This window comes from Panthera tigris, chromosome A2, assembly GCF_018350195.1.
Source record: "Panthera tigris isolate Pti1 chromosome A2, P.tigris_Pti1_mat1.1, whole genome shotgun sequence".
Lineage (NCBI taxonomy): Eukaryota > Metazoa > Chordata > Mammalia > Carnivora > Felidae > Panthera > Panthera tigris.
Genome location: NC_056661.1, coordinates 11,013,586 through 11,035,252, shown reverse-complemented (window position 1 = coordinate 11,035,252; position 21,667 = coordinate 11,013,586). Strand labels below are relative to the sequence as shown.

Here is a 21,667-nt window from a genome sequence, read left to right as displayed (position 1 = left end):
CTGTGCTCTCTATCCAACCCTCAGCCTGTACCATAGATATGTGCCCATTTAATTAAATCACCAGAGTATAATTACACACAACACACCACATATTTAAAGGGTACAGTTGGATGAATTAAACGAGCTACACGAAAATTCATAGCACATAGTGCAAGTTTCCATTTGTGTATAATTTAAGTTTTAACTGTTTTGTGAGGTAGTTCTTAAAATTTTAAACTCCCTAAGCCTCTCTTTCCTTATTTCTGAAGGCAGAGTGGATGCTCAACATAACTTCCAGTGAAATGTAAGGAAAGAATGAAATGCATGGATATACATTTTTTACTCCAAGGAAACCATTCAAGTGTAGTGCTTGTGTCTTATGTGTGTGTGTGTGTGTGTGTGTGTGTGTGTGTGTGTTTGCACACATTTTTCTTTCTTATAATGTGTACACGCACAGATGATTTATGATTTCATCTTTATGTTGAAAGACTTGAGAGAAAGTTGGAGAGGATAGTACTGAAAAGAACGAATGGTTGAATCAGCCTAAAATAAAAAGAAGCAGAGATAAAGACACAAAACTTTAAATTACAATGGGTGAACTTAATTTTTGTTTTTAAATTTATGTATTTAAATTAAAGTTAGTTCACATACAGTTTACTATGGGTTTTAGGCATAGGCCCAGTGATTCATCACTTACTTTGACACCCAGTGTTCTTCCCAAGTGCCCTCCTTAATGCCCTTCACCCATTTAGCCCACCCCCCACACACACCTCCTCTCCAGCATTCCTGAATTTGTTCTCTTTATTTAAGAGTCTCTTAAGGTTTGCCTTTCTCTGTTTTTATTTTATTTTTCCTTCCATTCCCCTGTGTTCACCTGTTTTGTTTCTTAAATTCCACATATGAGCAAAACCATGACATTTGTCTTTCTCTGACTGACTTATTTCACTGAATATAATACCATCGAGTTCCATCCACATTGTTGCAAAAAGATCTCATTCTTTTTGATGGCTGACTAATATTCCATTGTAGGGATATATCACATATTCTTTATCCGTTAAAGGGCACCTGAACCCCAATGTTTATAGCAGCACTATCAACAATAGCCAAACTATGGAAGGAACCCAAATGTCCATTGACTGATGAATGGATAAAAAAGATGTCAGTGACCCTAATTTTGATCATGAGTTCCTTTCCTATCTTGTTGCCTCAAAGACATTATAGTCAGACCACACTCACATTTATGCCCATAGGAATTCACTCTACCACCTGCTGGGCAGAATATCTCCAAATTGTTTTAATTTTTTTCTACATATTGTGGGGTTTTTAAAATATAATTTATTGTCAAATTGGCTCTCATACAGTGTGTAAAGTGTGCTCTTGGTTTTGGGGGTAGATTCCCATGGTTCATCGCTTACCTCGTATTGTGGGTTGTTAAACTGTAAATTGCCCTTGAGCAAGGGAAGCTAATGAGTGAACTGAGAGGCTTAAAGTTGGTTGTCTCAAATAATTTTACTATGTTCATATGAGATTCCTATTGCTGCTGTAAAATATCCCCACACCAGCTGCTTGAAACAAACACATACAGGCTCTCACACTTCTGGAGTCAGAGGCTTGGAAGGAGTCTCAGGGCTAATAGCAAGAAGTCTGCAGGGTTGAGTTCCTTCTGAAGGCTCAGGGGAGAATCTATTGCAGTCTCTGTGGCTGGCCACCTCTTCCTCCACCTTCAGGGCCAGCAGGGTAGCATTTTCAAAGTCTTTCTGACACCAACTCTTTTGTCTCCTTCCTTAACAATTGGGGGACCGTCAGGATTACCTTAGGCTTACGTGGATAATCACAACTAATATTTTTATCTCAATGGCAGCTGACTAGCAGTCCTGTTCAATTTGCCACCTAAATCCTTCTTTGCTATAAAAAATATTTTAAAGGTACTGGGGATTTGGAGGTGGGCATATTTGGAGTTTTGTATTCTGCCCACTACAAAGAACTTTTCTCTAAGTATATTATTTTGATCACTTACAAAAGCAATAAACACAGAATTTATGCAGCTTAATGAATGAGCAAATACTGTATTCCTTCAAAATCACATCATGCAATGACAATATTCAGTGCAGAAGACTTAAAGTTACCTACACTTATCTCTAACACAGGACCGCCTCCTTGCTAATCAGAGTGTTCCACATATGATAGTGTCCTACCTATATCACCTAGGAACTTGTAGAAATGCAGATTCTCTGGGCCACTCAGGATGTGTTATCAGATTCTGCATTTGTAGTGGGATCTGTGTGGATTCACAGGCACATTGAAGTTGGAGAAATGCTGGTCTATTTGGGTTTCTACCTTTTGTGGTTGACATTTGTGGCAGGATAGTAATATTTTGGGGTGCTTCCCTTTTCCTTGTATGTGTTTGGCAGCTTCCCTTCAGACTTTGACAGGTATCCTCAGGGGAAAATGCATTTCTGGCTGAGAACCACTGCCCCAGTGTTTGAGAATTAGAAGCATCCTGACAGAATCAAACTTAAGGGACACCTCATGCTCAGATATTAAATTCGGACAGATGACCAGATACCACCAAGCACCATTTCTACCATGCAAAGTGGACTTTTAGGCTTCTGGGTGAAAAAGACATTTCCAGGACCAGATGGCTTCCCAGGAGAATTCTACCAACATCTGAAGAAGAGGTAATACTTATTCTTTTGAAGCTGTGTCAAAAAAAATAGAAATGGAAGGAAGACTTCCAACTTCATTCTCTGAAGTCAGCATTACCTTGATTCTAAAACTAGAGAAAGACCCCACTAAAATGGAGAATTACAGACTAATCTTTCTGATGAACATGGGTACAAAATTATCAACAAGATAGTAGCAAACCAAATCCAACAATACGTTAAAAGAATTATTCACCACAATCAAGTGGGATATTCCTGGGCTCTTTGGGTGGTTCGGTATCCTCAAATCAATCAATGTGATACACCACATTAATAAAAGGATAAGAGCCACATGATCCTCTCAATAGATGCTGATAAAAACCCTCAAGAAAGTAAGGATAGAAGGAACACACCTCAAGATCATAAAGGCCATGTACGAAAGACCCAGAACTAATATCACCCTCAATGGGGAAAAAGTTAGAGTTCTCTACCTAAGGTCAGGAACAGGACAGGGATGTCTACTCTCATCACGTTTGTTCAACATAGTGTTGGAAGTCCTAGCCTCGGCAATCAGACAACAAAAATAAATAAGAGGCATCCAGATTGGCAAGGAAGAAGTCAAACTTTCGCTCTTCGTTGATGGCATGATACTCTACGTGGAAAACCTGAAAAGTTCCACCAAAAATTGCTAGAACTGATGCATGAAGTCAGCAAAGATGCAGGATATAAAAATTAACATATAGAAATCGGTTGCAATTCTATGCACCAATAATGAAGCAACAGAAAAAGAAATTAAGAAATGAAACCTATTTACAATTGCACCAAAACCCATAAAATACCTAGGAATAAACTTAATAAAGAGGTACAAAAAAACGGTACACTGAAAACTATAGAAGCTTATGAAAGAAATTGAAGAAGACACAAAAGTATAAAATATTCCATGTTCATGGATTGGAAAATATTGTTAAAATGTTGATAGTACCGAAAACAATGTATACATTCAATGCAAGTGCTATCAAAATAACACCAGCATTCTTCACGGAGCTAGAACAAACAATTCTAAAATTTGCATGCAACCAGAAACGACCACAAATAGCCAAAGCAATTGTGCAAAAGAAAATCAGAGCTGGAGACTTCACAATTCCAGACTTCAAGCTGTATAACAAAGCTGAAATCATCAAGACAGTATGGTACTGGCACAAACACAGACACATAGATCAATGGAACAGAATAGAGAACCCAGAAATGGACCCACAAATGCATGGCCAACTAATTTTTGACAAAGCAGGAAACAATATCCAATGGAATAAAGACAGTCTCTTCAGCAAATGGTGCTGGGAAAACTGGACAACAACGTGAAGAAGAATGAACCTGGACCACTTTCTTACACCATACACAGAAATAAACTCAAAATGGATGAAAGACCTAAATGTGAGATAGGAAACTATTAAAATCCTACAGGACCAAACAGGCAACAACCTCTTTTACCTTGGCTGCAGCAACTTCTTACTAGACACGTTTCCGAAAGCAAGGGATAGAAGGGCAAAAATGAACTATTGGTACTTTATCAAGATAAAAATCTTCTGCACAGCAAAGGAAACAATCAACAAAACTAAAAGTCAACTGATGGAATGGGAGAAGATATTTGCAAATGACATATTGGATAAAGGGTTAGCATCGAAAATCTATGAAGAAATTCTCAACCTCAACACACAAAAACCAAATAATCCAGTGAAGAAATGGGCAAAAGACGTGAACAGACACTTTTCCTAAGAAGACATCCCAACGGCTAACAGACACATGAAAAGATTCTCATCACTCATCATTAGGGAAATACAAATGAAAACCACAATGAGACACCACCTCACACCTGTCAGAATGGGTAAAATGAACAACTCAAACAACAACAGATGTTGGCTAGGATGCAGAGAAAGAGGAACCCTTTTTCATGGCTGGTGGGAATGCAAACTGATGCAAGCACTCTGGAGAAGAGTATGCGGGTTCCTCAAAAATAAAAAATGGAGTTACCCTACAACTCAGCAATTGCACTACTAGGTATTTATCCAAAGGATACAAAAATGTTGATTCCAAGGGACACATGCATCCCAATGTTTATAGCAGCGCTATCAACAACAGCCAAATTATGGAGAGAGCCTAAATATCAATCACCTGATGAATGTATAAAGAAGATGTGGTATATATATTATATTATATTTATTATATTATATTATTATATTATATTATATTATATTATATATAATGTAATATTGCTCAACAATAAAAAAGAATGAAATCTTACCATTTGCAACAATGTGGATAGAACTAGAATGTATTACACTATGTGAAATAAGTCAGTCAGAGAAAGATAAATATATCATTTCACTCATATGTAGAGTTAAAAAACAAAACAGATGAACATAAAGAGGGGAGAAAAAAAGAATAAAATAGAGAGGGGGGCAAACCATAAGAGAGTCTTAAAGTGAACAAACAGGGTTGCTGCAGAGGAGGGCAGAGGAATGGGCTAAATGGGTGATGGGCAATAAGGAGGATACCTGTTGGGATGAGCACAGGGTGTTCAGGGAAATGATGAATCACTGGGTTCTACTGTTGAAACCAATACTACACTGTATGTTAACTAACTGAATTTACATAAATAAAAAAATGTTAAGGTGTAACAAAAACCTTGGGTACTACATTCTTTGGCTTCGTGATAGTTTCACCAAAACCATTAGGAATTTCATAGTTAGATCACAAGTTATGAGTCATCATTTACTCCCTCATGATGAAGTATTTATTAACTATAAGAGATACATTTAGATTTTCTGCAGCATAGACTAGCTTAGCACCCTAAAGGGATTCTATGGTTTAATTTTTACAAAAGTATAATCTATTATGTAGTACTTTCATGAGCTGTATTTGCTATTGTAGAAATGGGCTCAGAGGAATTCAATGTTCTGCTCAAAGGCACAAACCAATTAGCAAGTAGTCTTAATTGGAATGATGTCAGGATATTTCCAGATCTGAAACTCTGGGAAGCGGTTCCCAACCAGAGTTGCTCTTGGGATTTCTGTCCATGTCTGAAGAGGTGCTTCTGAATACCATCAGCCACAGGACAGCACCCGACAAAAATAGTTATCCAGCTCCAAGGGTCAATGGCGAGAAGGTGAGGAAACCTGTTCCACACTAAGGTTTCTCCACTTCCCTGTGCATACAATTCACCAGGGACTGTAGTTGAAATGCAAATTCTGATTCCTCAGGTCTCCAGGGGCCCCGAGGACCCTGCTTCTCTAACAAGCTCCCTGGTGGTGTTGATGCTGCGGGTCCTGGATGTGGAGCCCAGACTGAGAGCAAAGCTGTGGTCCTTCGTTAGGAGAAATTTAAGTTAGAATTAAAGTTGTTAAGATGGCAATACTACCCCAAAGATCTACAGATTCAATGATAATTTGAAAATAACAAAAATGGGGTATGCTTGGAAAACATTTTTAAAACCATCCTAAAATTAAATAAAAAATCTTCCAAGCATGAGCACAGGATGTCATCCCATTTATTTATGTATTCTTTAATTTCTTTCAGGACCATTTTATTGTTTTTATTTATAAGTCTTTTGACGGCAATAAGTAACCAATCATTCACCCCAGCGAATAAATCCCCTTAAACACTGCCACTGCTATTCCATACTTGATTGAGAGATGTACAGCATGAAAAGAAATACAGGGCATAGTAATACAAAGGAGAATTTAAAATTTGCTTTATCATAGTCGAGGTCATCTTTGACTCCAAGGCCATATTAAGTCATTCTACTTTTTTGAATTTCTGTTTCCGTGTAGACAAGTTTTTGATAATCAGTTTTGCCAGTGACTAATGTAAGCACTGGGGACATAGAGCCTGAGAAGAAAACAAGATCCTAATTCGGAGAAAAAAGCTAATGGCCCATTATAAAACACACTGGTATGTTCATCAAGAAAAACAGTTAAGGCAGTGATAAAGGAATGACAGGCTCAAAATGAAAAACTGTGGTCCCAGAGTTAATAGAATAGAATAGAAGAAATAGAATAGAGAATAGAATAGAATAGAATAGAAGAATAGAATAGAATAGAAATGGCCTATTTGCCAAATTGAATTTATTCCAACAGAGAGGTAACAAATCACTATTCTTTTAGTAAAACTAAAAACATTATTATGTGGAATGATTTTGTCATTGGTGAAGAAATTATTCCTTTTTCTTTAAAATTTTTATAATGTTTTTTTTATTTTTTAAGGGAGAGAGACAGAGACAAAACATGAGTGGGGGGGGGGGGAGAGACAAAGGGAGAGACACAAATCTGAAACAGGCTCCAGGCTCTGAGCTATCAGCACAGAGCCCAATGCGGGGCTCGAACTCGGGCACCAGGAACCTGAGCCGAAGTCAGATGCTTAACCAACTGAGCCACCCAGGTGCCCCTGTGAAGAAATTATTCTTAAGAAATCCAGGCAGTTCCATGAGACAAATGAGAACTCCTAATTTTCTCATATCACAGCTTGCGAATCAATTTAGAAATAAAAGAAAAAGATGAAGGGAAAAAGGTTGGATCACAGAGAGGGAAAAACTTAATAAAATGAGGAACTAAATTGTACTGAGTGGTTGAAAAAATAAAATTCCGGGAAATAAATGAGAGAAACAATCTCTATGTCTACAATCTACTTAAAACACACACACAATTTCTGACGCTAAGACTTTGAGGCTTGCAATCCTGGGAAATTCTTCAACCGCAGGACAATTGGACCTTTTCTAACTGCCATCGCAGAGAATCTCTTCAGAGCCCCCTTTATATCTTTGTTCCTCAGGCTGTAGATGAAGGGGTTCAGCATGGGCGTGACCACCGTGTACATCACCGAGGCTGTGGCACTTGAGTGGGAGCCCTGGGTAGCAGCAGAGCTGAGGTACACTCCGAGGCCCGTACAATAAAATAAGGAGACAACCGAGAGGTGAGATGCACAGGTGGAAAATGCCTTATACTTGCCCTGAGCTGATGAGATCCCACGTATGGAGGAAACTATCTTGGAGTAAGAGTAAAGGATCCCAACGAAAGGACCGCCACCCACTAGGATAGCTGCAAAATACATCACCAAGTTATTAAGAAAGGTGTCATAACAGGCAAGTTGGATCATCTGATTGAGTTCACAGAAAAAGTGGGGGATTTCCAAGCCTGTCCAGAAGGACAGCCGCAACACCATTGAAGTTTGCAACAAGGAATGCAGGACACTCGTGATCCAGGACACCAGGACCAGCAGTCCACAGAGCCGGGGGTTCATGATGACCGTGTAGTGTAAGGGGTGACAGATGGCCACAAACCTGTCATAAGCCATAATGGCCAGGAGGCAGATGTCCAATCCTGAAAAGATTATGAAAAAGTTCACCTGTGTGATGCAGTCCTCATATGTTATGACTTTGCTCTGGGTCTGGATGTTCCAGAGCATCTTCGGGACGGTGGTGGAGGTGATGCAGATGTCTACAAAGGACAGGTTGGCCAGGAAGAAGTACATGGGCGTGTGGAGGCGGGAGTCAGAGCTGACGGCCAGGAGGATGAGCAGGTTGCCAAACACAGTGATCAGGTACATGGAGAGGAAAAGCCCAAATACGAGGGGCTGCAGTTCTGGACCCTCTGAAAATCCCAGAAGCAGAAATTCTGATATCCGTGTATCATTTCCTGGTTCCATGAGGTTGCACTGACCACGAGGAAAGACGATGGGAGACATCATTAATTTTCACCTGAACAGCATCACTCACATTGTTGCAATGCTACGATTTATATTTTGCTGTCAAGAAGTTGTAGTGAGGGTCAAACATATTCCAGGCATTGTCTAGGCAATGAGTCCGGGAAATCAAAAGCCAGTATACTCCAGTGATGGAGAATGAACAGAAGGAAATAAAAATATCAGTAGGACATCAGAGGGTGTCAAGTGCTGTGAAGAGAACAAGAGGAGGTATAAAGGAGAGTGTGGATACAAGTGTTATTTTGTAATTGGTGTTCAGTCAAGAACAGTGAACAAGGCGACATCTGAACGGAGACCTCAGGGAAAGGAAGGCGGGAGCCACGAGCATGTCTGGGGAAGTGTGTGCTGGCTGAGGGAATGGCCTCTGCTAAGGCCTGAGGATGATCCTACTTTGAGCTATGTGGGTCCCAAACAGGAAGCATGTGTAGGAAGGGGAGTGAACAGGAGGGAAATGAGAGACGGTGTGAGGCAATTTCAAGGAAATGGGCGCTGCTGGTTAACCCGCAAGAAAACAGAGTCGCTCACCCACACTATGTGCTGCTTGTATTTTAGACTCTACTTTCAAAGTCTCCTGTAAATTGACATCGAGCCCTCCTGAGTACTGTGTGTTGATTGAGTTCTGGCCTCTGTATTCACCTTAGAACATATTAGACCGTGTACCCCTGTTCTGAGGATGAATCCCACTCCAAAAAGCATGCACACACACACACACACATACACACACCCCAAATCATTGTTTCTCTGGCTGTGTTCTTACCATGACTTCTCACCCCCAGCCCCCGTGTTTAAGTTTGGAGGGAATATAACTCAAGCTGGCCAGATCCATAATCATTCCCCTAAACAATGTAAAATGTTACCTGAATTCCAATGAACAAGCATCCCGTGAATAACATTGACAAGTCAGACTGGCATGTTCATTTTCTTTCCTGTATTTGAAGTTTTTAATGTTTATTTATTATTGAGAGAGAGAGAGAGAGAGACAGAGCGTGAGTGTAGGAGGGGAGGAGAGAGAGGGAGACACAGAATCCGCAGCAGGCTCCAGGCTCCGAGATGTCAGCACAGAGCCCGACGCGGGGCTCGAACTCACAGACCGCGAGATCGTGACCTGAGCCGAAGTCAGATGCACACCCATCAGCCTTTGATAATACACAAAATCCCATGCAGGCTCCACGCTCGGCATGGAGACTGATGCATGGTTTGATCTCACGAACCATGAGATCATGACCTGAGTCGAAAGCAAGAGTCAGATGCTCAACGGACTGAGCCACCCAGGCACCACTGTATTCCAATTTAGTTGGTGAAGGTTGTTTCCTATAGGCTGGCACAGGTGGCTATCCATCTGAAAGAAAATAAAGGTTCCCTAGTATGCACATCTTAATTCAGAGGGATTAGAGATCTTGAAGTAAATGGAAACAGTACATTTTCAGTGAACGTGCATAAAAACGCAGATACAAGCCACAGGTGAGCAAAATCATTGTAATTAAGACAGGAAAATCAGAAGTAAGAAGATAGATATATTTAGCTATATAAAATTTAAATCATTTTGTGGACATAATATCCAACCCAAGGCAATAAACGATAATCTGTGAACTTCATTTGAAATGCTGCTAGCTGCGGAATAGGCATAGACTTTATGGACATATAATAACAATAGACATTTAACAATGAACCTGGTTAATATGTACATATTGGCTCAAATTCAGTAACGGTTGAAGAAAACAAGATCTCTCGAGCTGACTGGGTTGAAATTTTTAAACAGGTAGAAACAAGAGATTCTCTAATTTTTCTGGGAGGAATGGGAACCACTGCGATGTTGAGAAAACGACCTGAAGACACTACAAATGTGAAAACACAGATATTCTTTAACTCAGAGATTCTCAGTCTCGGCACCCCTGACCTTCTGATCCAGACTGGTCTCTGTGCTGTGTGTCCTGGGCTTTGAACGTGTTTAGAGCATCCCTGGCCCTTCCTGAGCCTCCCCCCCCACCATGTGACATCCAAATAAGTCGTGTCCCCTGAGGGACAGTGTTTCCTCCAGTGGAGAACCAGATTTTTCACATAACAATCTCAAAATATTTTTGTAGAATTGTCATAATAGCAATGCATCGAGAAAAGCTAGGAAAAGCTTTTGAAGTGTGAGTAGCACAGCCGTATCATGAAATATTATGCAGACATTGAAATAAAGAATCAGCCTTTCCCTAGTCGGTTGGAGACAAGTCCATGAGGTAGTTTTGAGGAAGAAGGAAGAGTGGACGCAGGTAGAAGAAAAGACTACCCTAAAACCTAAAGAGCGTTTATGTCGTCCACAGGCCGCCATTCATTCATCCGTCTGGTTATGAATGTGTATGTGCGCCTAAGATAGGAAGAGAAGCTTTATGAGAACCTCACGAATAAAGACTTCCAGGAGGAGTGAAATTAGGGCAAGTTTCAAAACAACTGTGTGAAACGAAATTATGTGAGAATCTAAAAGCGACTCTCAAAAGGCATAAAATGATTTAGTGGTATCGAGGTGGGCCACTGATTTCAGATCACACTTCTAAACACGTGGAAAGAAAAGAATGTGATAGAATCACCTTTATCACCGGGGAAGGGGCCGTATCTAAATAATAAATATTTTCTTATAAGGATACATGGATTCAAATATCCTTATGGAGGGTAAAGGTGATCTTCAGTCAAATGTAAAGAAGCCGTGGTAGTCAGAGATAAAGCAACTTCCAGAAATAGACCTTTTCACAAAGGGCCAAAAGGAACTGCAGGGAATAACAGAGATGGGAAGGCACGTGGAAATGTGTATAGACAGTGATTTGTGCGCAATGTACAAAATGTCACGTATACTCCTTTTTGTTTATAGCAAGAGTTTGCAAGTGAAGAGTATTAGTGACAGCTCAGTATAGGATAATGAAGTCAGGCAAATAAATAAATAAATAAATAAATAACAAGAGAGACACAGTATAACCGAGTGACAGATTTGACCCTATATTACTACTGAACACAGTCCTATCTGTCTATGTCACAGTGCGTATATGTCTAGATGTACACAGTAGAACTCAATGGTAAACGACAAAGTGGGGAAAATAACACCGAACACCCCATCCACTTCCTTTTTAGAAAGAATGTAATCAGAAATGGAAGTAGCACCTCCCCAACTCCATTGTACACATGCAAAGACCCGTTAGAGACAATGTGTAAATGAGGCAAGCAAGGAATAACTAACCCACAAACATAGTCAACTTCGTAGATAATGAAATCACTGCAAAGCAAAGCTAGGTAACCATAGTTTTTACTTATCACATCATGGCGGTCATACGAATACCCAGAGCAAGAGCATGCTGTGAAAATATATGTCTCATGAATTAATGTTGCAAGGTCGTATATGCAAGCAGTAATTGGTCTAGATATGTCTCATCAATATGGAAACGTAGCCCAGTATGCCCCATTTGTTTAATGTTTTGTTATTTATTTTGAGATGGGGTGTGTGAACGGGGGAGAGGCAGAGAGGGAGAGAGACACAGAATCCAAAGCAGGTTCCAGTCTCTGAGCTGTCAGCGAGAGCCCAATGCAGGGTTCCATCTCACAAACCATAAGATCATGACCTTACCCGAAATCAAGAGTTTGCAGCTTAACCCACTGAGCCACCGAGGCACCCCCCAGGATGCCTCATTTACAGACAAAAAAGAAATGTCCTGACTTCACTGCGCATCCCTCCAACCCTAATTTTCCTACTCCCTTCAACTGCAAAACTCATTGGACGCGTTCTACTTTTACTGGAAGTATTTCCTGCCTCCCCTCCCATCACTTCACTGGCAACAATCACCCATGTGTGGCTGAGTTCAATGTGCAATCCTTTCTGTAACATCATCCACGAGGTCATTAAGTAATCAGGCAAGCAAATGACCATGGAGATCTCCAGGTTCTGGGCTAGGCTGGTGGCTGTGTGGTGACCTTAGGTAAATGCACCTGGCTTTGATTCTCCCTAATCTTTTCCTGAAGATCCTGCCGGGTCTCAGCCTCACCTGGATGGGAGCTCTGAGGGAGAGGTCTCCTTGTGGCTGTCTGAATTCCCTCCAGATGGTTATAGGTGGCAACTAAACTCTGTCCCCACACAAGACGACAGGACGGAGGCTAGCATGAGTCTCCCAGCCAAGCTTCAGACTCCAGAAGCAACAACCAGGTCCCATCAGCCCAAGGTTGCACAGGCAGAGGAACGGCACACAGGAGATATTTATAGTTTCCTCTGTGTGTTCATGAGGCACGTTCCCCTCCTGCCTCTCCAACCTACAGCACATGATTTCCCTGGAGGACACTGGTCTGGAGACAAAGGAAAGATGTTTGGAGATTCCATATTCCCAATAGACTGTGACCCCAGTGTTAATCACTCCTTCCTCTTGAACTCTGCTCCTCCCAGAGGGCAGACATCCCCGCATCTCATCCCAACCCTGATTTCAGCTTTTCCCCCAAGTCTAGAACTGAACAATCTTTGTGGATTAGATGCCTTGGGTGTCCAGACACTTGGCTTGTGGTGGAGACACAGCTCCGCTATCTATGGAACATTCCTATTTCCTTTTCAACGAGTTCCTTTGATATGAACCCCAAGCACTACGTACCTCAGCTTCATGACACATTTTCCAAACATTTAGGAATTCCATAATATGTCACAAGTTAACAGCTGCCATGTAGCCCCTCTGTGTGAAGCATTTGTCAGTTATATAAAATATATAAAATATATTTAGATCATATTTTGCACTATGATATGAGCTTGGGATAGAAAAGTAAACAGATTCTTCCCTGTAGCTTCCAGAAGGAACCAAGCCTTGCAAACATCTTCCTTTCAGACCCATGAGAACGACTTCAGGCTTTTGAGCCCCAGAATTGTAAGAGCATACATGTGTTTTCAAACACTAATGTAGTCATTTTACATTAGCATTAGGACTTGAACACAAACATTTGTCCAATAAAATTTTGTTAAGAACCTGAGACTAAGCTTCTCCGTTCATTCACTATAGCTCCCCCTGGGTAAAGGCATTTTGTGTTGTAATCCCATCTTTAAGTAGAAGAATTTTAAAATCAATTTGGAGATATTCGTCCTCTTTAGTTGGTAGAGAATTTCTCAGTGCATAAATACAAACGTGCTCCAGATTTTATTGTCTTTGACACATTAGCAGAAGAAAAGTAATTCATCATTTGAATGTATGTCTATTTTTTATACTAAATTGTTGTGTCTACATGTCTACAGTCTTCAATTGCATATTAACTCAAACATTTATTCTTTTTATATCAACACTCTTCAAATTTCACTCATTTCCTTTCAACATAAAATAAGAGGTCATAAATGTGTCTGTGTTCATTTTTTAAATTTTTGTTTGAGAGTAAGAGCATGTGTGAGTGGAGGAGGGGCAGAGGGAGAGATTGAGAGATTGAGAGAGAGAGAGAGAGAGAGAGAGAATCCTAAGCAACTTCCATGCTCAGTGTGGCGGGGAACCCAATTCCACGACCCCGGGGGAAATCAAGAGTCAGACATTCAGCCAACTGAGCCACTCAGGTGCCCCATTGAGTCCGCTTAAAATGAATAAACAAGCACACAGAACAGCAGAATCCGATCCATAAATATAGACAATAAACTCGTGGTTGTCAGAGGGGGGTGGGGAGGATGGGTGAAGGGCAGTGGGAGGTACAGGCTTCCAGTTGTGGAATAAATGAGTCACGGAAATCAAAGGCACAGCGGACAGAATATAGTCAATGATATTGCAATGGCCTGGTAAGCTGACAGCCAGCAGCTACATTTGTGCTGAGCACCTCATAATGTACGGAGAAGTTGAATCTCTACGTTGTACACATGAAACTCGTGTAACATTGTGTGCCAAGTACTCTCAGATAATAATATTTTTAAAAATGATTCTGTGTTGGGGTACCCATGTGTAGGTGTGTTTATTTGAAATAAAAATGTATACAGAGAAACACACATATATGCATACATACAACTTTACAGCTGAGCATTTTCTTCGAACTCAACGAAATATGTCCACACACCTCATTTATTTCTTGCAACATCCATTTGAAGTTACGCTTACGGTCCCAAGTTACTTTCGGAAATAAAGAAGCTGAGGCCCAGGGAGATTACATTTTAACAATTGGATTAAGAAGTCATCAAGGTTGTGCATTTTCTTGAAGAACATCAAATAGGAACGTGCAGTAGGTACTTTAGTTTTTGTGTGGCTCCCTTAATTCATCAAGTCATACGTTCCGAATAGATGCAGTTTATAGCACATGATTATACCCCACTAAATTAGTTAGAAGGGAAAAAAATCTAGCAGCGTACAGATCGGTGTGAAATATAGAGCAGAGGTAGCTGATTCATACTGAGTCGTGACAGGAGCTTTTTCTTCTCAGTAGGAAGAAAGCAAGTGTCATATATGAATATAGGAACAGTAGATGTAAATTAAAATCATTCACTTTTGATATTCTTTTTTTCCCTGTGAAACAGAAGATAAAAATGCACTCAGAAATCGAGTTAACTGATCATATACTTGTTCAGAAGAGAAGTGCCCCGTGGTCACACATGACATCATGGATGAGCCTTAGGAACAATTTAGAGTCGGGGTGCCTGAGTGGCTCAGTCGGTTGAATGTCCAACTTCGGCTCTGGTCATGACCTCACAGCTTGTGGGTTCAAGCCCTGCATCAGGCTCGGTGCTGCCAGCTCGGAGCCTGGAGCCTGCTTCGGATTCTGTGTCTCATTCTCTCTTTCTGCCCATAACCCACTCGCATCCTGTCTCTGCCTCTCTCAAAAATAAATAAACTTTAAGAAAAAATTTAAAAAAAAAGAAAAGAAACTGTGTAGAGTCTCACAGCTCACTATAGACTCATGAGGAGATAAGCACAGCTCAGAACAATCCCCAACATACAATATCATTTGGTAATATAAGCATTACATTAAATCATTTTCTTTTAAATGGCTTGTTATGCAACAATGGCTAACTGATTCAATGATCACGGTGAACAGAAGTAAGGACAATTATCATACTCTGCTGCTGACTGTTCTTGGTATTTATTCTTATATTTGAAGCCTGCATTCATGGTATCTCTGTTATTTCAGTTTAGTTCAGACAACTGCATAGAAAACCTCTCACTGAGAAGCACCTTAGTGGCTCAGTCGGTCGAGTCTCCAACTCTTGATTTTGGCTCAGGTTGTGATCTCACAGTCATGAGATCAAGCCCCGTTCAACTTGGAGCCTGCTTAAGATTCTATCTCTGTTTCCCTCTCTGCCTCTTCCCCTCTCTCCTGCTCACTCCCCCTCTCCCTCTCCCTCTCTCTCTAAAAAACAAACAAACAACAACAAAAACAACAACAAAACAACTACCTCTCATTGAGGGTCATTTTCCCATAGCCAGGAAAGATTGAAAATGTATGCATTATTGTGTTGGAAAACTGGTGTCCCTGATTCACATGACCAGACAGGAATGCAAGCTCTCTCTTATGTCATCCCTTGAGCATAGAAGATGAATAGAATCCTGAGCCTGAGAAACATGTAAAATGGAGGATAATGACCATTCGACACCCCTTTCATGGTTATGACAAAATTTAGAAGGAAGGGGGATATATTTCTTTTACAACAATGAAAGCAGTCATACCAAAGGCAGCGTAAAGATTTCAGGAAGAAACAAGGAGATAATTCAATAAAAATAGAAAAATGTCAATCAGTCCTTCCCCGTTTGGATAAGCCCCCTTACACATGGCCACCAATCCTCCATACTCCAATGCATAGACGTACAGCATGAAGAATAAATATTTTAAAGAGCACAATGTGCGATTTAAAACTCCGCTTCATTGGGATGGGCACTCGATGTTGTATGTAAGTGATGAATCACGGAATTCGCTCCTGAAACCAATATTGCAGGGTATATTAACTAACTAAAATTTAAATTGAAAAAAAAATAAAATAAAATTTTGCTTCATCATATTAAAGGGCATCTAGAGTCTCAGATCATATTCTAAAGTCAATCTATCTAAGTTTGTTGTTCCATGAAGACTTCTTTTGGAGACGCGTATTTGGTGAACACTTGAGTAAGGTAGTGACTATCATGCACATTGTGGACAACAAGGTACTAAGAGACCAGGATCCTAATGAGGAGAATAAAACCGATCTAGAAGACACATTAACATATTAAGCGTCCACTATTAAGAAGAGCAGTTAAGATACTGATATACAAAGGAGCTTCAGACATATAAGCGAAAAAACGTAGCCTCAGATATTGTTCTACTTTAAAATCATATATATTTGTCATAAAGTGTGGTGGTTTCCGTAGGTGGCGTATCAATCATGACAGTTCTTTTTGTTTGTCTGTTTCAAGTTTTTATTCAAATTCTAGTTCGTGAACATGTAGTGTAGTGTTGGTGTCAGGAGTAGAATTTAGTGATTCATCACTTACATACAACACCCAGTGCTCACGCCAACACGTGCCCTCCCTAATGCCCATTGCCCATTTAGCCCATCACCCACCCAATTCCGCCCGCCAATCCTAAGACATACAGAGAGCTAACCGGTGGTAATCGTGGCATTAAAAAAACACGTATGAAAGAAAAATGATTTGGTGTGACGCAGTCGTTTGAGAAAGATTATTTTTTAAAAACGTCTATGTTGCCTCAAGGTAAATGAACATTTCCAAATATTTCAGATCCATGGTTGCAAATAAAATTCAGAAAGTGGGAAATACAAGGGAAAAATCTGTAGGATATCAGAGAGAGCAGAGCTTCATAGAGTGACTTACATACATGGCATATGGAAGTTGAGGACGAGGAAATAAACGGAAAGAGCAATACTACATCTACAGTCTGAATAAAGACCACAGTCTCTGACCCAGAGGCTTTGACCCCTGCAATCAGAGGCACTTCTTCAATCTTATGACGATTGGCCATGGAAGGGTCTCCTTCCCAAAGAATGCTTTCAGAGCCCTTTTCATGTCTTTGTTCCTCAAGCTGTAGATGAAGGGGTTCAGCATGGGCGTGACCACCGTGTACATCACCGAGGCTGTGGCACTTGACCGTGAGCTGTGGGTAGCAGCAGAGCTCAGGTACACACCGAGCATCGTACAGTAAAATAAACACACGACCGACAGGTGAGACGCACAGGTGGAAAACGTTTTATACTTGCCCTTAGCTGATGCAATCCCACGTATAGAGGAAACTATCTTGGAATAAGAGTAAAGGATCCCAGCAAAAGGACCACCACACAGCAGGACAGCTGCAAGATACATCACCACGTTATTAAGAAAGGTGTCAGAACAGGCAAGTTGGAGCATCTGATTGAGTTCACAGAAAAAGTGGGGGATTTCCACCTCTGTACAGAAGGACAGCTGAAATGCCATTAAGGTTTGTAACAAGGAATACAGAACACTCATGATCCAGGACACCAGAATCAGGAGTCCACAGAGCCGGGGGTTCATGATGATTGTGTAGTGCAGGGGGTGACAGATGGCCACAAACCGGTCATAGGCCATCACACTCAGCAGAAAGACGTCCAACACACCAAAGAGTATGAAAAAATAAATCTGTGCGATGCAGTCCTCATAGGTTATGACTTTGCTCTGAGTCCGGATGTTCACCAGCATCTTTGGGACGGTGGTGGACGTGAAGCAGATGTCTGCAAAGGACAGGTTGGCCAGGAAGAAGTACATGGGCATGTGGAGGTTGGGGTCTGTGCTGATGGCCAAGATGATGAGCAGGTTCCCAATCACAGTGATCAGGTACATGGAGAGGAAAAGCCCAAATATGAGGAGCTGCAGTCCTGGTTCCTCTGAAAATCCCAGAAGAAGAAACTTTGAAATTTGTGTTTCATTGCTTGGCTCCATGTGGTGGAGGTGACTTCTGGGAAAGAGGGAAATAAAATAACACAAATTTGTATTACTCACAAAATTGAAATGCTACTGTTTTTTTATTTTGCAGTCCAGAAATTCCTTTTAATATGTTGTGTACGGATATGGTCCCCTTTAGGGAATCATCGCTGCCACATCTGATATACTTTTTATTGTCAATCAGCTTCTTTCCTAAGAAATCATGTATTTTATACTTTTTCTGAGAAATGCTTCAATTATTCAGGAATATAAATTGAGTGCTGACCAGGTTTCAGGCACTATCTAGGCAATGAGTATAGAGCGCTGAAGAACAAAAATCCCTACAGCGATGGAGAAAAAATATGTAAGCAAAGAAGATAGTTATACAACTATCTTTCTGATACAATTATCTTTTGATTATCTCACCTTTTTGATGGTGAGGTGTGCTGTGAAGAAATGGAAAACGGATAAAGCAGAGAGCAAATAGGGCATTTTATTTTAATGGCATTTAGGCAAATTCTGTACACAGGTGGCATTGGAACGCAGACGTCATGTAAGACGGAGACATAGACACAGGATTCTGGGGGAAGGGTGTGCCTGGCAGAGGGAATGGCCAGAGCAAAGGCCCTGAGGAAGGTACTTGTTTCAATCGTTCAAGCGAGAAAGCAAAGCCAGCGCTGCAAGGGGAATGATCTTGAGGGGCACTGATGACAGACTCTGACACACATGTGAGGAGGGATGTGGCCTCTCTGCGACAGCTGTGACCTCAAGGCACAGGGCCGTCCTTGTCCACACTGCCCCTCCCTCGGTATTCATCGTGCTGCAGAGCCATCCCATGAATTGACACAGATCCCCGTCTTGGTGCCTGCTCTTGACTGAGTTCTGGCCCATGTATTGTGTCACTTTGGGATTGAGGAGTCCTGGCCCCTGTTGTGAGGACTGCTCACCCTCTACAAGTCACACACGCACAAGACACCGTGGTCTTCTGGGTTGTGAATATCCCTGTCCTCACAGCCCCCACATTCCTGGTTATGCTGGGAATGGATACAACCCAAGGAGACCCGATCAGCCATCTTTCCCCTGCAAAGTGTAGAAATGGTTCCCAGAAATGCTAATTCTTAAGCCTCCCCTGGACCAATCACCATGGAGCTCCATACTGGAATGTTAATTTTCCGCTGTGATTTACACCAGAGTAACAAAGTCTGCTCAGTAAATGAAAGAGACAGAGAGTGAGATACAGAGGGAATGAAATCGATGAGGGAGAGCAATGATCTCATAAACTGGGGTGGTCCCTGAGAGACTGTGAGGAAGAAATATCTCCCTTGCTTCTCCCCTGGTTACATCCCCTGATGCCCAGCAAAAATAATACGAGAATGAAACAAACTTGTTTAAAAGACAGATAGTGATATATTCATGGCGTACTTGTACAAAACTATATAGATAAAAATATAAATAGATATAAATATTAACATGTCCGTTTATATTATACATCAAGAAAAATGAGCAAAGGGATAAACCAATACAATCAAAGTCAGGCATTTTTATATCGAGCCTAGAAGACATTTTCTTGTACCTCCTGCATCATTATATGACTAATTCATTTCTACGTGATTGATAGGGGATGAGGTTAGCTCCTTTCTCCCTCTTCTTATGTGGCACTTTTCATTGATATTCCTGGGCTTTGAGTAAAGATCTCTCTCTCTCAAACCCAATGGACACCCTCTAGTCCTCATTCTGGATCTCATCCAACATGCAAAGGACTCCCCAGACCATGCTCTGTAAATCCTGCCGACACCATGACAGTCTCAATGCTACGCTGTAACATCCAGAAGAGCAGGGACTTTATCCTCTTTGTTCATTTCTGTTTTTCACCAACTTAGTTGAATATATGTTTACTATAAAAAGATATAAAACTATGAGAAGTTATAGAATGGAAAGAATGAAAGGATCTGGCAACCAGGTTAAAACAGTAGCTTGAAAACAACTGTCATAAGCAAAGTTGTATGAAAAATAAAAGCAAACTGGAACAGGTAAAAAATAGCAATCATTAGTAATACCGACACGGATTAATAACAAAATTGTGAAAGACCATGAAAGAATATGACATATAATGTCTCTAGAATGTTCTGGCCCATGGCAGATGCTCAGTTATTATTTGTTGAACGAATCAGGAATTAGGTCTCAGTGTATAAGGACATTTCCTATATGGCAAGGTCGTATTTCAGTTTCGTTGGACAAAGACGAATTGCCAAGTAACAGCTAGAATAAATGGATATCTATCTGGAAAAACATTAAATTGGTCCCCTCCCTCAGACACGTTACCGACACCAGAGGGATAATGACTTCAGCGTAAATGTAACCATACATATATCGAACATCAAGAAAACTGCATATAGCATTTGCAGGTGGGAAAAACCACTAAAATAAAGCAAGAAACTCAGCAGTAAGAAGATAGGAATATTTAAATCAAGTTAAACATTTTGATGGTCAAAGAATGTTTCCAAAGTCGACTGAGAAGCAATGATCTGAGGAAATCTTTTGAAATGCTAAAAAAAAGCAGGGGAGGGGGAATAGCATATGGCCATATAATAATCAGAAAGGTCATCAAATATATGACATTTGCTGAAACTGAGGGATAGATTAAGAAACAACAGGAAATGTCTTCTTCACCCAGGAACCTGGGGAAAAAACCTAGAGCAGTGTTACATTGTGTGTGGTTGGAACTTTTTTTTTAATGTTTATTTATTTTTGAGAGAGGGAGAGAGAGAGACAGAGTGCAAGTGGGGAGGGGCAGAGAGAGAGGGAGACACAGAATCCGAAGCAGGTTCCAGGCTCTGAGCTGTCAGCATAGAGCCTGGCGCGGGGCTCGAACTCATGGACTGTGACATCATGACCTGAGCCAAAGTCAGACGCTTAACTGACTGAGCCTCCCAGGTGCCCCTGTGGTTGGACTCTTAAGTGGGTAGTCTTGGGGTTACAGTGAATTTGCTGGTGGAAAAGTGGGTGTTACAGGTTGAACGCAGGACCTGAAAGCAGCTGTATTACAAATATTCATATTTTTAATGCAGGGTTTCTACGTCTCTGCCGATGGACATCCTGACCAGAGCCTGCCCAGTGCTGAGGTCTGTGTATCTTAGGATGTTTAGAGCATCCCTTTCAGGGTAAAGAATATGAAGGACTCTCAAAAGTGTTAGTAGCAGCCATTCTGCGAAACTGGCACAGTCGCTGAATAAATACATTCATTACTTACGCAAGCAAATAAACGCAGTGATCACTTGCTCTGGACTAAGTTGAATTGGCCCCCAGGTGATGATGGATTAATGTTCTCGGACAACCCTGTCATCCACGGTGCACGGGGCTGTTGGACTCACCTGGCTGGGTGTCTGACGGGAAGGTCTCCGCGTGAAACTGAATTCCTCCCAGGACAGCAGGTAACAGGGACGAAGGCTCTGTCCTCAGCGGAGA

General features: G+C 41.1%; 2 protein-coding genes across 2 annotated transcripts in view; both read right to left on the bottom strand.

The window, feature by feature from the left end:
* Window positions 1-7,328: 7,328 nt before the first annotated feature.
* On the bottom strand, window positions 7,329-8,318 carry LOC122236025 (olfactory receptor-like protein OLF4). The gene has a single exon (XM_042976958.1). The coding sequence runs from the start codon at window positions 8,316-8,318 to the stop codon at window positions 7,329-7,331; it is 990 nt and encodes a 329-aa protein (XP_042832892.1).
* An 8,933-nt stretch (window positions 8,319-17,251) lies between these two features.
* Window positions 17,252-21,667, bottom strand: part of LOC122236021 (olfactory receptor 7A17-like) — a 4,434-nt gene continuing 18 nt past the window's right edge. The window contains exons 1-2 of the mRNA XM_042976949.1: window positions 21,574-21,667; window positions 17,252-18,236 (exon numbers count right to left, since the gene is read on the bottom strand). The exon at window positions 21,574-21,667 is cut by the window's right edge and continues 18 nt beyond it. Of these exons, the coding sequence (XP_042832883.1) occupies window positions 17,252-18,220 (969 nt within the window). The 5' untranslated portion in view covers window positions 18,221-18,236; window positions 21,574-21,667. The remainder of the gene's footprint in view (window positions 18,237-21,573) is intronic.

Coding starts and splice junctions, on each gene's coding strand:
- LOC122236025 (XM_042976958.1), bottom strand. CDS start 8,318: ATGGAACCAGGAAATGATACACGGATATCAGAATTTCTGCTTCTGGGA.